This window comes from Callorhinus ursinus, unplaced genomic scaffold, assembly GCF_003265705.2.
Source record: "Callorhinus ursinus isolate GAN/ISIS: 27379988/994484 unplaced genomic scaffold, GSC_fseal_2.0 scaffold3, whole genome shotgun sequence".
Lineage (NCBI taxonomy): Eukaryota > Metazoa > Chordata > Mammalia > Carnivora > Otariidae > Callorhinus > Callorhinus ursinus.
The window spans coordinates 54901872-54918321 of NW_027397065.1; the positions used below are offsets into that span (position 1 = coordinate 54901872).

General features: G+C 37.8%; 1 protein-coding gene across 8 annotated transcripts in view; it reads right to left on the reverse strand.

Annotated features, from left to right (window-relative positions):
• The window catches only part of ITGA1 (integrin subunit alpha 1), a 168464-nt gene that overhangs the window by 72683 nt on the left and 79331 nt on the right, over positions 1-16450 (reverse strand). For all 8 annotated transcript variants that reach the window (XR_012377588.1, XR_012377587.1, XR_012377586.1 and 5 more), the window contains 2 exons: positions 6455-6603; positions 2495-2645 (listed from right to left, as the gene is read on the reverse strand). Coding sequence is in view for 5 of the 8 variants with exons in the window: in XM_073890924.1 (XP_073747025.1) it covers positions 2495-2645; positions 6455-6603 (300 nt within the window). In the remaining 3 variants the exon portion in view is untranslated. The remainder of the gene's footprint in view (positions 1-2494; positions 2646-6454; positions 6604-16450) is intronic.

A 16450-nucleotide genomic window follows, 5' to 3' on the forward strand; every position in this document is an offset into this window, starting at 1 on the left:
ATTCTTTAGTAGGATGCTCCTTAGCCTCCTTGCATTTGAGTTCTTTCCTCTTGTGAATGAGTTCCAGCTTCAAAGCATCGTGGTCTGAGAGTATGCAGGAAATGATCCCAATCTTTTGGTACTGGTTGAGAACTGATTTGTGACCCCGTATGTGATCTATTCTGGAGAATGTTCTATGTGCACTCAAAAAGAATGTCTATTCTGTTGCTTTAGGATGGAATGCTGTGAATATATCTGTGAAGTCCATCTGGTCCAGTGTGTCATTCAAAGCCCTTGTTTCCTTGTTGATCTGCTTAGATGATCTGTCCATTGCAGTGAGTGGGGTGTTAAAGTCCCCTACTATTATTGTATTATTATCAATGTGTTTCTTTAATTTTGTTATTAATTGGTTTATATAATTGGCTGCTCACATAAATATTTACAATTGTTAGATCTTGTTGGATAGATGCTTTAATTATGATATAGTGTCCTTCCTCTACTTTTATTATAGTCTTTCTTTAGTTTAAAATCTAATTTGTCTGCTATAAGGATTGCCACCCCAGCTTTCTTTTGATGTCCATTAGCATGATAAACGGTTTTCCACTCCTTCACTTTCAGTCTGGAGGTATCTTTGGGTCTAAAATGAGTCTCTTGCAGGGGCGCCTGGGTGGCTCAGTCGTTAAGTGTCTGCCTTCAGCTCCGGTCATGATCCCAGGGTCCTGGGATCCAGCCCCACATCAGGCTCGGCGGGAGGCCTGCTTCTCCCCCTCCCACTCCCCCTGGTTGTGTTCCTCCTTTTGCTATCTCTCTTTGTCAAATAAATAAATAAAATCTTTAAAAAAATAAAAAATAAAATGAGTCTCTTGCAGACAGCATATTGATGGGTCTTATTTTTTTTATCCAATCTGATACCCTGTGTCTTTTGATTGGGGCATTTAGCTCATTTACATTCAGAGTAACTATTGAAAGATATGAATTTAGTGCCATTGTATTACCTGTAAAGTCCCTGTTTCTGTAGACTGTCTCTGTTCCTTTCTGGTCTATGTTACTCTCTTTGCTTAAAGGATCCCCTCTAATATTTCCTGCAGGGCTGGTTTAGTGATCACAAATCCTTTTAGCTTCTGTTTCTCCTGGAAGCTTTTTATCTCTCCTATTTTGAATGACAGCTTAGCTGGATACAGTACTCTTGGCTGCATGTTTTTCTCATTTAGCAACCTGAATATATCATGCCAGTCCTTTCTAGCCTCCCAGGCCTTTGTGGATAGGTCTGCTACCAGTCTGATGTTTCTACCCTTGTAGATTATGGACCTCTTGTCCCTGAGCTGCTTGTCTCTGAGATTTGCAAGTTTCACTATTATATGTTGAGGTGTTGACCTATTTTTATTCATTTTGAGGGGGGTTCTCTGTACCTCCTGGACTTGAATGCCTGTTTCCTTCCCCAGATTAGGGAAGGTCTCTGCTATAATTTGCTTCAATATACCTTCTGCCCCCCAACCTCCAACTCTCTTTCCTCTTCTGGGATCCCAATTATTCTAATATTGTTTCATTTTATGGTATCACTTATCTCTCAGATTCTCCCCTTGTGATCCAATAGTTGTTTCTTTTTCTCAGCTTCTTTATTCTCCATCACTTTGTCTCTTATATCACTAATTCTCTCTTTTGCTCATTTATCCTAGCAATTAGAGCCTCCATTTTTTATTGCATCTCATTATAGCCTTTTTGATTTTGACTTGGTTAGATTTTAGTTCTTTTATTTCTCCAGAAAGGGATTCTCTAGTGTCTTCTATACTTTTTTCAAGCCCAGCTAATATCTGATATCTTTATAATCATTATTCTGAACTCTAGTTCTGACATCTTACTTATATCCATACTGATTAGGTCCCTGACAGTCAGTACTGCCTCTTGTTCTCTTTTTTGAGGTGAGTTTTTCTATCTTGTCATTCTTGCAGAAAGTGGTTACTTTTCTATTTGTAGAGTTGCAGCTATTCTTTTCTTAGATATCTGGTTGAGTTTGTCAGTGTTCAGAATGATTTGATAGCTATCTAGTTGAATTCTTGGGACCAGATGAAACTAAGCTCTCCTACTCTTCCACCATCTTGGACTATTCTCCAAGCAATGTATTTATTACCAGCACATCCTCAATTTCCTCCTTTCTTTCCTCCCTTCCTTTTTTCTTCTTACCTTCTCCTTTCTCCTTCCTTCCCTCCCTCTTTTCTGCCCTTCCTCTATTCTTCCCTCCATCCTTCCAGCATTCTTCCTCCTGCTGGGGGGTCCTCTTCTCCTCCTTTTCTGCTCTTCTTTTTTCTTTCTTATTTCTGTCTCTTTCTTTCTCTTGTCCTTCCTTCCCTAGGACACAAAGGGAGCAAGATCCAATCCTGCCCTCACAGAGTTTACCTTCAAATGGAGACGTTTCTCCTTTACAACCTTGTTTGTGTAACTTGCATAAAATAATCATATGTACACACCTCTTGTCTTCACACCAGATTTTGAAAGCTATCTCTAGCCATGTACTTACAGCTATGGAAAACCGCTGAATGTTTTCATCCTCACAGTCTTGGATGACCTTATTCAGTCGATGATTGTCATGGGATTCCCCATCAGTCACAATTACCATGACTTTTTTAACTCCCCTTCGGGCACCCCGGGCTTCAGTGAAAGCCTCCTTCCTGAAGTGATCACAGAGGAAAGAGAAGCAAATAAAATACCACCCGAAGGTTAGGCAAAGTGATAAACAAAAGAAAAACACTGACGACTCTAGTTGGAACAGTGCTGTCCCTCCACGATCAACACTCACAACCACTGTTCAGGCTGGGAGGCATGAAGATCATTATTTGTAATAGTCTTAGATTTCTCCCAGATGATGAAGAGGTCACCATTTTACTAATCATCACATATCCCATATACAAAGGGCAGCACTATTTCATTCTTTGGAAACTTCTCAGGGAAGGTGTGACTGGAGCACACATCAGATCTGGAGAAGGTCCGATCTTAAATACTTGCTCAACCACTCCTTTCTCTATAAACACTCCTCTTTTCTTCTGCTTTAGGCAGAAGCTTTTGCTTGTCCTCACTTCCACCACATCCATTCTGACATTTATAGAACAGTATGGAAATCCTCTGAGCTGAAGAGGGGTGCTGGGAGAAAACAGAATTTTGTACAGCTGGAATGCTTGAGAGTGCTCTTGGATATGGGGAAAAAATGGACATAGTAATAAAAGACTGCAGATGGCTGTGGTCTGAGTCAGTGATAGAGCAGGGCTATGGGGGGCAAGAGTGGATGGAGTAGCTATGAAAGATTTGGTCTGAACTAGGTTTTAGGACACAGGCTGCTGGGGGTAGGGTGGAAGAAAGCAGCACAGAGAGAAAGGGAAAATGCTATAACCTAACTGCAAAGAAAGGAATTTTTTATTCCTTTTTTTAATTTAATTTTTATTTTTATTTATTTATTTATTTATTTTGTTTTATTCCTATTTTTTATTCCAAAAAGCATTTATGGAAGAGAAGGGAAATTAACAATTTTTGTTGTTTTGTGCTTACACACACACACACACACAGGGGCATATTTTCCCTCTATTATTTTCTTTCACTCGCTCACTTTCCTTTCTGGAGTCAAGTACATTTTATTTAGGAATGAAACCGTGAAAGGATTCATATAATATTTTTTAGATCTTGGTATAAAATGCAGCAATCATTATACTGAATGGTCTATTTCAATATTTTTCTTTGGTCATGAGGACAAACAGCTGCAGTTTGGGATATGCCAAAAAAACATTTCTCTTAACTAAACTTCCAAAGGGTTTGCACAATACACATTAGTTTTACTGCAGATACACAGTAAATATACACAGTGGTGGGTATCTTGTGAGCCGGCTAAAAGATCCTGGTGATGTGGGCAAAGGGATTTTATCTCTGTTTATTTTCCTTTAAAAGGGCTAAATGTCAATATGACAAGATGTTAACAATTGTTGATTTGTTTGGTGAGTACACAGGATTTTGTTGTACTATTTTTTACATTTTTAATTTTTCTTATAATTTTCTTTTTTTTTTTTTTTTAAAGATTTTATTTATTTGACAGAGACACAGCGAGAGAGGGAATACCAGCAGGGGGAGTGAGAGAGGGAGAAGCAGGCTCCCCGCTGAGCAAGGAGCCCAATGTGGGGCTCGATTCCAGGACCCCGGGATCATGACCTGAGCCGAAGGCAGACGCTTAACGACTGAGCCACCCAGGCACCCCTATAATTTTCAAAATAAAGAAACTATTTAAAAAAGTTAGCCACTAGGGAACTGTGTATCTCTGCCCTCTACACTACACAGATAGATTTTCTGACTTCTTTATATGCACAAAAGTGAAAATAGATGTTAGAGGCTAGTCTTTATTTTTTTTATTATATATATTTTAAAGATTTTATTTATTTATTTGAGACAGGGAGAGAGAACAAGCAGGAGGAACAACAGAGGGAGAGGGAGAAGCAGGCTCCCTGTTCGAGCAGGGAGTCCAATGTGGGACTCGATCCCAGGACCCTGGGATCATGACCTGAGCCAAAGGCAGATGCCCAACCAACTGAGCCACCGAGGTTCCTCAAAGGCTTGTCTTTAAATGAAGTTCAGACATGGATATCATATAAGATTCTATCCTTTTTGCAGTCCTAACTCCTTAGAGGATCACCAAAACTTCCCAGTTCTCTTGAAGATTCAGGCCATTACTGAATGAACCTCAACCAATGGAGATGATTAAAAGACATTTCTTAAAGAAAATCTGGTAAATCTAAACAGGGGTTGGTTTTATATAATGTAAGAGTAGCCACTGGCAGAACTCCTGAGTACACTCTTTCTGTTTCAAATATCTTCAGCAAATTGCCCTTTACCCCCAAATACTACCATCCAGTGAAAATAGAAGCAAAGGATTCTAACAAATGAAAAATATTGTTTGCAACTGGCCCTGCCTAAAAGGAATAAAGAACAATTAAAAATATGCTTCAGTGTGAAAAACTAATGTATAAGAAGGATACTTAGTGATACCATTATTGAGTTTTATTTATATACAAAACTCAATAAATTATGTGTCTGACAGCTAAACCCTTTGTGAAACATGTAGGCAAAAACCATATAGGGTCATGGAATTTAGAGTGTATTTATGCAGGAGCAAAGCAGCCAGAATATTTCTTCAGTTAGTTTTCAAAGATGAATATTCATTCTTAAGTGGTTGCCTTTGGAAAAACACAGCTCCCTACAGGCTCAGAGCTTTCAAAGAACACTTTGATTTACTTTGAATGTGCAGTCACATTTAGTCAATTATTTAAGAGGGTACATTCAGTACATCTCAACATGTGCACTCTTTGTGCATGCAAATTGGTGATCCCATAAGCAGGTAAATGTAAAATTACCCCATCTGTTTGTGGTTATTTTCTCTTGAGCCCCATATAACTAGAGCCACATGCTTCTCTAACACTTATGAGTCTAAGGCTGCACATGAAATTTTAAATTTTTGAATATCCAACCCATTCTTTGGAATATCCATGTTAACTATTTTAACCCCCTTAAAATACTGATCTTAGCAGGCAGGTGAAATGAGAGCATGGCTAATTAGTTCTTTAAAATCAGATGAGAGTCCAGAAGTTGAAGACACTTAACAGAAGAATCCTTAATATTAGTCAAACTATTTATTAGATTTCCTGTGATATTGGTATTGTTTAGTTTTTGTTCAGAAACTTACTAGCTTTAAAGGCAACTTAGGAAGAAAATAGCAAGAGATAAGAGTTGAACGCAGTTTGGAAAAATATAGAAAAACTGTTTCACAGTGTAATCAAAGGAAGTTCTGTAGCTTCTCATAGAATGAAGTTCAGACAGAGTGGATTATGTGTTCTTCATGGAGGTATAGGAGAAAGGAAGGGATGTAAATTAGAGGGAATTTGGAGAAAGGAAGAAAGAAAGAGTGCACAAATGATGGAAGTTCTTGCAACTTCTTTTAATCTTTTCACTGCAAATGATTTCAAATATAGCAATATTGAATTTGACCTTTTAAAAACTCTTACTTGAGAGCTTCAATAACTCTAAATCAGGTACTGTAAAATTATGGACATACTAGGATATAAATATATATTGAGTAGAAGTGGATGAATATTAATCCTTTTTTTAAAAATGAGATTCCTAGAAGCTGTAGACAAAGAACAAAGGGAAAAGATATTCACTAATATTATGTCTTAGTACCCAAGAACATGATGCAGCAGACTACAGTAATTTTCTGATTTTTCCATCATTTCAACCTTTGGAATAAGAGGAAAGATATGAAGGGTGGGGAGACTATATTGTAGAAAAACTTGATCCAATAACTATTAATCAGTGGGATCTAGTTTTAAAAAAAAGATGGCTTTAAATATTGCCAAGGTAAATGTTCATTCGACACTCCAAAGGGTTTGATTGTGAGCAGTTATTTTTGCATAGTCTTTTACTTTGGTTTATTTTTTAATCCACATACCTGGCTGTGTCTATTCCAAGGGCTGTCATAGTCTGGCGGCCACCTCTCTGGATTATTTTATTTGCTGCAACAAGTACCTCTTCTGTTGATGAATACTTATTGAGGTTGAACTCATGGGTTACATTTTCTCCATACTGTACAATTCCAACCTGAAATACCAAGCCACTCTGAGTTATCCATCTAGCAATGCTCCGTTTTCAATTTTCTTTAGTTTAAACATGTAGATCAGATATACTTTTTTGTCTTTCAGATGAGTTTAAAAATTCATCAGTACACAAATCCTTCTGTTTTGACAGCAATAACCATTGGCACTTGTGGATATTCACAGCCCAAAGAACAAGAATGATAGTACTATTATTAAACTTCCCAAACAATTGGTTTATATCTTCAATAGTTTCTACTGGATGACTCTGGCAGGCTTTGGTGGGTAGAAGGTGCTACACACTGACAGGCTCTCTGCCTTCACTTTGTTTCTAAACTAGAGAGAGAGAGAGAGAGAGAGAGAGAGGGAGATTCAACACATGATCATTCCAATGCATGTTCAACTGTGGAGAGGGCTATCATGCTGTTTAGCAAGTAGAAGCTAAGGCCCTGCTTCAGAAGAGGCTCAGGGAAAGCCTCTTAGAAGTGATAATCAAGTTAAGACTGAAAGGTGCAAGGAGTGTGGAGACCTGTCCTGAATGGAGGCTGAGTGGGAGGATGGGGTCCACATGAGGAGAATCTGTATGTAAAGAAGATGAGATGAGCAAAAAGCAAGGGACGTCCTGAGAACTGAAAGGAAGTCAGTGAGCCTGGACCAGGCTGTGAGGGGAAGTGAAACAAGATGAGGCTGGATGAGTAATAAGCGGGGCATGTATCTGGGGAGGGCACATATGTGCTTCAGGCTTTATCTAGTTCAGGCGTAGCTTCATTTCTCTCATGCCAGCCCTTCTCCCCACCATCCCTTTTCATGTTATCTGTCTTCCCTTTCTGCCTTCCTCCTTTCACTCTGTCCTTTGCACAGACTGGATAATTTGGGCAGCTAACTGCAAAGTCACCATAGAGTAAAATGATACAGAGGGTAAAGTGTCCCCAGATTTGATTTCCTTTGCTTCCTATACCTCCCCCTCCCCTAGAGACACCCATTTTTCTTATCCTTTTTCTATACCTTTCCTTAAATGTTTATGTGAACCAATAGACTAATCTACATCAAGAACTGTGACTGGAGATAACTTTTTGTTTAATTTTCTCAACTCAAAATTTGAGATTCAGAGAATTCTATACCCAAAGGAATGTCTTTTTAATGTAGAAATCTGGGCACTACATTTCTTGGGTTGGGGAAGCGATTTGAGACAAGGCTGCCTTCTTTCCCAGGCAATTGTGTAGTTTGTCCATTGATAAAGTTGCCTCATGCTTGCTTCAGACCCATCCTATTTCCAAGTCTGATCCTATTTCCAAATGGCAGAGGGGACTGGCATCTACCTTCCAGCTTCCCTTGCAGATGTCACTGTTTTCAGAAATCTTTAGGCTTAATTACGTGTCTGATTTAATGATACATTTCCACAGTTGTGTCTTTCTTCTTGGAAACCAGAAGTATACTCTGGCATTTTCAGAAACCAATAGGAGAACCTTCCAATTTAAAATAATCTTTATCATCTTTGAGCTACCTTCTAGAGTGCTTTAGAAATCGTGGCCCAATTAAAGCCACTATACTTAAATAAGAGTAGTATCGAATATTTTTAATGCTTTTCAAAATTTTTTTTCCCAATTTATTCAGATTATAGTAACAGAAATTAGTACCACATTTTATAAATGAGGAATTTAAGTTTAAAATACTCCTCATGGTGAAGGGGCAGAAAAGGGTCTAGTCTAAGATGTGAGTCCTTTATCCCAGGGCTTTTTCCATCACTCTACTTCCTCTCTACAAAAACACACCTCTCTAAAGTCCCCGCATTCTCTGTCACCTCGTTCTGACAGTTTCTACTAAATGCTGCTATCATATCATTGCTACTTGATGAATTTAATGAGCTAGCTACCTAATTGAGATGCACTGGAGAATATAATAAAGCAAAGCAAACAAACAAACAGATCATATTTTAAAAATGGAACATATTAATCCTTCCTTAGAGTTGCTTAGTTGGGTATAGGATAAATAAGAAATAACCGGAGAGCATATTCAAGTGTAAGATAAGGTGCATAATAGGCTGAGTGAACATGCAATCTGCTCAGTTCATGTCCAGGATAACCCTGATCTTCTATGAACATATCTTTCACTATCTAGTCCAAGATTATGTGCCATTATAATTGGAATAAAGATGACGAGAAGTCCCTTTGGAAATAAAGTAGGCTACAACCAACTAATAATGCAAAAAATAATAAAATGAATGAGGACACACCCATAACTCCCAATTCAGGTTATTTCTTTGAATTAAATGTTATGGATAGTTCTCTATTACTCTCCACAAAGATTTAAAAATATTATCCTAATGACCTTTATAGCTTTTAATTAATAATTCAGGGAGAAACTGAATAATTATTAAGGGAAACCATGAAGGTTTGACATTGTCTTTGCATATATAAATATTCAATGTAAATAAAGGTAAAATGATTTTGCTACTTAGATAATCATTATGCCTGTTTTTGGGTATCAAAATGAATAAATGCTACTGTGGAAGTTAATTGCTCACCCATTCAGGACATCTTACAGAGTTGCTTTGTTTTTCCTTCCCTTTGTTTTTATTTGATTAAGCAGGAGACCAAAGAACTCTGAAAACTGTCATTCCTGTCATTATTCTTGGATATTTTACTACTTGGGTGCATCTAGTGAACACCCTAATCTCTCGTTTGGATAATCTATTGAATAGCCTAGTCTCTTATTTCTTTGACTTCCTCATCTTCAGTAATTTTTTCCTCTAGGTCACCTATGTTGTCCAGTCTCAAGGTCTTATCCTTGACCTCAACAGGAAGAACAGCAGTACCTCCATCTCAATTTCAAGTGTTCGTCTGTCTGACCATTAACTTCAGCTCATTTACCTAGTATATCTAATTCATCAATTCCTTCACCACATCAAGACTTCCAATTAATTCAGAGATCGTATTTTTTTTTTTAACTTAGCATAGATTTCATGGTCCATCACCACAATCATTTACTTGCAAACTTTAACTCCTTTAACCTTTTTTCCCCTCCATTAACTCACTTGGCTAACTTCCAACTCTGGTTAAGTCCAAGTATCTTCTTTTCTTTGCGAGCTTCTGTGACACTAAATGTTTCTAGACAGAAATCACACAACTTATAGACTAGTCTCACTTTAAAGTTATGGCCATGAATCTCTAATGTGGTTGCACATAACACTGCCCAGCAGTCCTACTGTTTTGTACTAATGAGTGCACTTTGCTCCCATTTATTGAGTTCAATCGAATTCTAGTCATAAACTATTAACTGCTCGGGAAAAAGAGAGTATCACACTGATACATGGGGAGGAGGTCACATGAAAAGAGGTAGAATTTATGCCAATTAAACAAGGCTGTTTTGTGCCATAATATTTGACATTTGCAACATACTTTACATATCTTATAAAACCTTCTGTGAACTATTGGATTATCTGGACACCAGGAATAGCAGAAAAATTTTAGCCCCTTGGTAAGTCAGAAATCAGTGCTTTATATCTTTTTCCTCTCTCTCTTTCTCTACTGACTTAACATATATCTCAATTCCATAAGTTTATTCTTTAGATAACTTATAACTGCCAGTTGCCTCATGCTTTCTTTATACTTTGCTTCTAACAACTCCATGGGAGAGCCTCTTCAAATGGCTGACTACCCTTCGACTGCTAGAGCTGCTTTGCCCCAGAGGCTCAAAGAGCCAGAAGTACCTGGAAATATTCTCCCTCCTCACCCCTTGCCCTGCTCCATAGATGATGTCTGAGTCCAGGCAGGGAAAGATCAGTCCCTTGACTCAACTTGGAGTTCCCCTTCCAGATCAGCCTGAGGTCCTGATTTCACCTGAAATCACACCCTTGGTTGTCCTCAGTTGCTACTGTTGCACTCTCCCAAATCTCTTACTATTTTCTGTTAAAAGCACTCCCTTAGTAAATCACTGTCACTTGGCTCATTTTCTCAGGGTTTGTGTCTGGGAAACCAGACCTAAGGGAGGGAGAGAGGATATAAAGTACTGATTTCTGCCTTACCAAGGGGCTAAAATTTTTCTGCTATTCCTGATGTCCAAATAATCCAATAGTTCACAGAAGGTTTTATAAGATATGTAAAGTATGTTGCAAATGTCAAATATTATGGCACAAAGCAGCCTTGTTTAATTGGCATAAATTCTACCTCTTTTCCTGTGAGCTATTATCCCTGTTTCTGAATTTCTTCATTGGCCCAGGCCAGACCTCACTGCCTTGAACCTGGACTGTGGTAATCGTTGGTCTCTCTGCCCTTGCTCTCCCTCAGATTTCCATTCTCCTCAGCTCCATCTACATATTCATGGAAGATTAACTGTCTTGAAATTCTGCTTTTATCACATAACTTCCTTCTTCAAAAATCTCTAATAACTCTCCATTGCCTACTACATCAATGACTTTGAAATATACTTTAAAAGAGAATTTTTATTCTACTTAAAATGGAAACAGATAAAACTTCAAGGTGCTCCTTGAAATACTAGACCTGTAGGGTAAAACTCAGTTTTCTTTCCCTGACCTGCAGTCACTCAACAGCCTGACTGCACTTTCTTTGTTCCCCCTCAACTCTAGGATTCCCCAGTCCGAGTGCTGTCCCTACCCTTTCTTATCCCCCCAATAAAACTAAATTTTTATTACCCATTCTGGAAGATTCAATTCAAGTTTCACTTTTTCTGCAAAACTTTCCCTACCTAATCACCAATCTAGATAATACTGATCTTCCTCTTCTCTGAGCCCTGAGGCAAACTTGTCTGTTTTGCTCCTGTGAGTACAGCATTCTTCTCAACTGCTTTGTATGTGTGCTTTATCTTCCCAACTACATTATATGTTCCAGAGGGGCAAGGAGGGGTAAAGAGCGTGGACTATGTCACAGCTTTTGGTATTCTCTTATCCCATGCCACTGCTTTGCTTTGCTTACAGTTGACCCGCATACATTCTTACTAGATGACTGTAACATTTCACATGAGCAAGTAGAAAATTGAGATAGCAGGGAAATAATGATAAACAGAAAAAGAGAGACAAAAAGAAGTGTGGGAAATGAGAAGACTGGGCAGTAGAAACTCAAATCTCAGGGAAATGACACAATGTAGGTCCCTGGCTGATACTGGGCTGCATATTTCCTTAGGAACCAGGCAGAATAAGACCTGCTGTGCTTTCCCTATAAAAAGAGTTCCATTTATTGATTTTGATCACAGGAAAATGGTCAAATCACAAAACAAACATAACTAATACTTTGCTGAGTATTGATGAGACTCAGTGAACAAAAACAGTTTCAGTCCCAGCTTAGAATATAATTTAAGGCAGGTAAAACAGGTTCATACTAGCACACTGTGTATATATGCATATGCAACAGAATCAAATAAAGGTCATGATTAAATAGCAACATAAAAAGTGAGCCAAGTGATGAACACACACTGAAGGAGGCTGGAGGAGAGAAGCACAAGCACATTTACTCTCTTGCATTGAAAGGCCTCATGGAGGGAAGAAAATGTAGCCTCCTAAGCAAGAACCCCAGGTAAAGAACAGACAGTGGGTTATGAATGTAGAATGGGAGAAAGCAAAGCTGTCTGGAGCTTGGAAAATATGTTAAAAATGATGAGGAACTGAAACCATTCTAGAAATTGAGAAAAATAAAACCTGCCAATAATCATCATATTTGACTTGAAGCAGTCAGTTGCTTCAGTTGTTGGAATGATACAAGAACCAGAGGGTAGAAGTTAAGTAGAACACTGTTGGAGAGTAATGGGGATGATGAATATTCTAGGCATGTTTGCTAAATGGAAATAAGTAAGCAGGGATGGCAGCTAAAAGAAGCAATAGGTTCGATGTGAACTTTAAGAGAAAATGGAAAAAAAGTAGCTTATGACCTCAGCAAGAGTACAGGAAGGTAGTAACAACACTCCTAAGGAGTGGATGAATCCCAGGTAGAATGGTTGCTTTTGGAGACACCTGGAAAGGAAGCCTTTACTTCCTAGGGAGATACAGTTGGAACTTCCTGATTAAGTAGAACAAAAGATATAGGTATGTAATTGTAATCTAAGGCCAAAGAGAACTAAGCTTCAGGCTAGAGCATAAATCAGGCACACAATGGCTGAGGATTCTGTTACATGAACCAGAGGTTTGTAACACTGATTCAAACCCTCCATTTAACATGAGATTTATAATCCTTCTTCAGCTAAGCCATGAACTAATATTCCCTTACCCCTTTCCTAGGGAGTACTAGCATCTTTTTGTATGTTCCTAGGTATGATATTTAAAGAGTTCCATGGTCAAGTAAACTTGGAAAACAATGGGTAACACAAAGTTAACATGTATCTTTACAGCAGTACCCCCTTCGACATCCTCTCTGTTTCTCTGTCTTTATCTCTTTTGTCTGTCTCTCTTTCTCCCTTTGCTATTTATATTAACAACAACAACAACAACAACAATAAAACACCACAAATTTTGAATGCAAAAGACCAAGGCTTTCTCTTACTCCTGTCTCCAGTTGCTCTACTCTGACTCATAAGCAAATTCTTTTGAAAGTGCTCTCAGAGAGGGGCCTGGGTGGCTCAGTCAGTTAGGTGACCAACTCTTGGTTTCAGTTGGGGTCCTGATCTCATGGTTGTGAGACTGAGCCCCGCATTGGGCTCCATGCTTAGCTGGGAGTCTGCTTGAAATTCTCTTTCTCCCTCCGCCCCTGCCCTCCTCTCTAAAATAATAAATAAATAAATCTTTAAAAAAAAATGAAAGTGCTCTCAGAATCTCTAATATGAAAACATGAATTGTGAATCATGAATTGGAAGACCAGGTATATTTTATTCTTATTTAAGGGAATATTTTTGGGAGAAACATATTCAACACCTCAAGCAACATAGTTTGGAAACATTTCTTTACATACTGAGTTACCTACTTGTAACGATCAATTAATTGTTCTGCCTCGTTGACCTTTGTTATATTCATGATACAATATCATGTACTGCAGTTACACAAATATAAGATTTTATCTCATTTCTGAGTTGGAAGTCTTTTGGGTTCAGGGACAAAGTTTTAGTTAGTTTTTTTTTTAATTTTTTAAACTGCCCATGACACCTAGCATAATATTTGATCAATAAGATACTTCATATATATCTGCCAAATTACAATGAATTAATTATCTAAGTGGCTTCATTTCTTTTGGGGGTTAGAGAAGAAAGAGGAGGAAAATGAATGTGAGAAATATAAAAGAAATCATTGTAAGGAGGACCTTCTGATTTTTCTTTCATGAAACTTCAAGTCAAAACAGAATGACAAAGAAGTATAAGAAAGAGAAGTGTGTAAAATAGCTATTAAGTGTATTAAGTCAGAGAGCTATGAAGGAATGGAATTATTTTCTCATTTAGAGTTGTATTATTACTTTGTATTGTTAAGTCAATGTTATATCAGCAGTACCTAAATTTTAATTTCTAGCACAAACTAAGTTTCTGGGCTTTCATTCAACAATTAACATTATCAACTCAATGGCTTCTTTAGGAGAATAATGATAGGGTAAAACAATTGAGTTTTCAGTGTAAGATGCACAATTGCTTAACATGAAAAGACCTCAGGCTTTGTGTCTGGCCAATTTTATATTTCCTTTTACCAAACTATGGTACAAAAGCCCTGCCCTATAATATGCTTCTAATGTAATCAAGTCAGAGTATGATGTGGTAATAATACAGATTGTAGTCCAAGTGAACCATCATCATGGACCATTCTGAGGCTATTTTAGCTGAAACTAGGCTTAACCTCTTGTCACTATGGAGAGGGACATAAATGAGACTGGTTCCCAAGGACATGAAATGAGTTCTCAGAAACATAAAATTGATAGATGATAGATATAAGTTCTAGGAAAAGGGTGTCTTTAGCTGCCCTCTTGAATGCTGCTGCAATGAAACTCATCCAAGTTCAAAAATGCAAGGATAGGAGAGTAAAAGTAAAGTTCCAAGGAGAGAGAAGACTGTGGCTGAAATCAGGATGAGAGGTGAATGGGGCTGGGGAGGGAACACCTGCAAAGAAAAGCCTGAAATCTAATGTAAAGGGATGTCTGGGGGGAGTCCCCACAAACAAGTACTTCTAGCTTAATGACTTCATGATGTGAAGTGAGAGAAGGAGGTCATTACAGCAATGGTTTTTAACACAAGGAGAAAAATTCCAGCAATGACATTTTTCCAACCCAAATGATTTATCTCCTATGTGCTTGGCAACACATAAAACTCCAAATTGTAGTCCATAAATAAAAGGTTTAAGGCACGATGCTGTCAAAGTGGAATTCACAGTCTGCCAGGAGAGACAGACACATGAAGCAAAAAGTAGTGCTACCAATTGATGAGAGCAATAAGTGAAGGGTGAGCACAAGGTACGGGAATATGGGAGGAGAAAGAATTGTTCATGGGAAGCAGGGGTGGAAAGATCATGGAAAGTGACAGAGCAAGTGACATTGGAACTGAGTCTATGAAGTTTACCTAGCACCCAGGGCCTGGGGGTGGGAGTGGCAGCAGAGCAAGAAGGGAGGCAAAAAGACACCAGTGAGGCAGAGGGCAGCGGGAACGACTGGTGCCAGGTGACAGATGCCATTTAATCCACTGGAGAGCTTGGATATTATTCAGCAGGTGAAGATAGGTAATTTTTTATCTAGGGAAATGCTATAATCTGAAAAGATCTGGAAAGATAACTCAGGTGAGTTATGGATGGAGGTAGGAGAAAATGGAGACTGGGTGGTTAGTGATAGAGAAGATTCACCTCATTCACAGCACCACTGTCGGAAAGTATATCCTGATTGACAAGGATATGGCTGCAAGGCGCAGTCAGGCTTCTTTTCAGACTTCAAAATGATGAATCAGGCCTCATATTTAAGGCTTCTAGGGAAATGGCCATGAAATGCGCAGTAAAAAGAAAGATAAATAATATTCCTAAAATTTAATTAATTTCTCTCTTTCATTTTGCCTGGTTTAATGTTATGCTATACTCTTGATAGCAACAATCTAGACATTGTTCCATTAGTATATTTCACTTTTATATCAAGCCTCACAATTTACTGGTTTTATTTAGGGTAATGCACTCGTATTTGGCATATTTATATCATTCTCATTTATTATTAAAAGCAATGTTATGTTTAGGTATTGAGGATCAATAAGACCTCTGTAATGTTTATACCATCATATCTTTTATAGCAAGCTCAGAGTGTTTCAGGTTTGTTTTTATAGGTGGTTTTTTAAAAGGCAACTTTATAGCCTTTACTCTGTCTTGGATAAAAAATTGGCTTACAAAATTTCCTTCACTGTGTTTGCAAAAAATGGGTCCACACAGAAACATGGAAGAAATTTTGAGTAACTATTTGGAGTTGATCTTTTTGTCATTATGCTGCATTCTACTAATATATACTAATTGTCATATGGAAACTTTATTTTTTTAAGTTTTTTATTTTAATTCTACTTAGTTAACATACAAGTCATGTTATATTAGTTTCAGGTGTACAATATGGTGTGATTCAACATTTCCATACAACATTCTGTGCTCGTCACAAGTGCACTCCTTAATGCAAGCTTTTTTATTTGTTTTCCTTCCTTCCTTCATTTTTTTCTTTGCTGTGTTGACAATTACTTGCACATCTTTGCTACTACCTTTCAATACATGCTATTACTACATGACAAATCTATGACTGTAGAGAATAGGCTATCATATTTCATCTTTACCTGTTGTACTAAGTGTATGACTGTAACCAATATAATAAACAAGAACTCATGAGGCAGAGTCAGAATGTAAATTTTTTTGGCTCATGATCCCTTTAAAATTTATCTAGGGTGAAGTTCTTCCATTATCCCTAGATAGAAAGATAAATGTC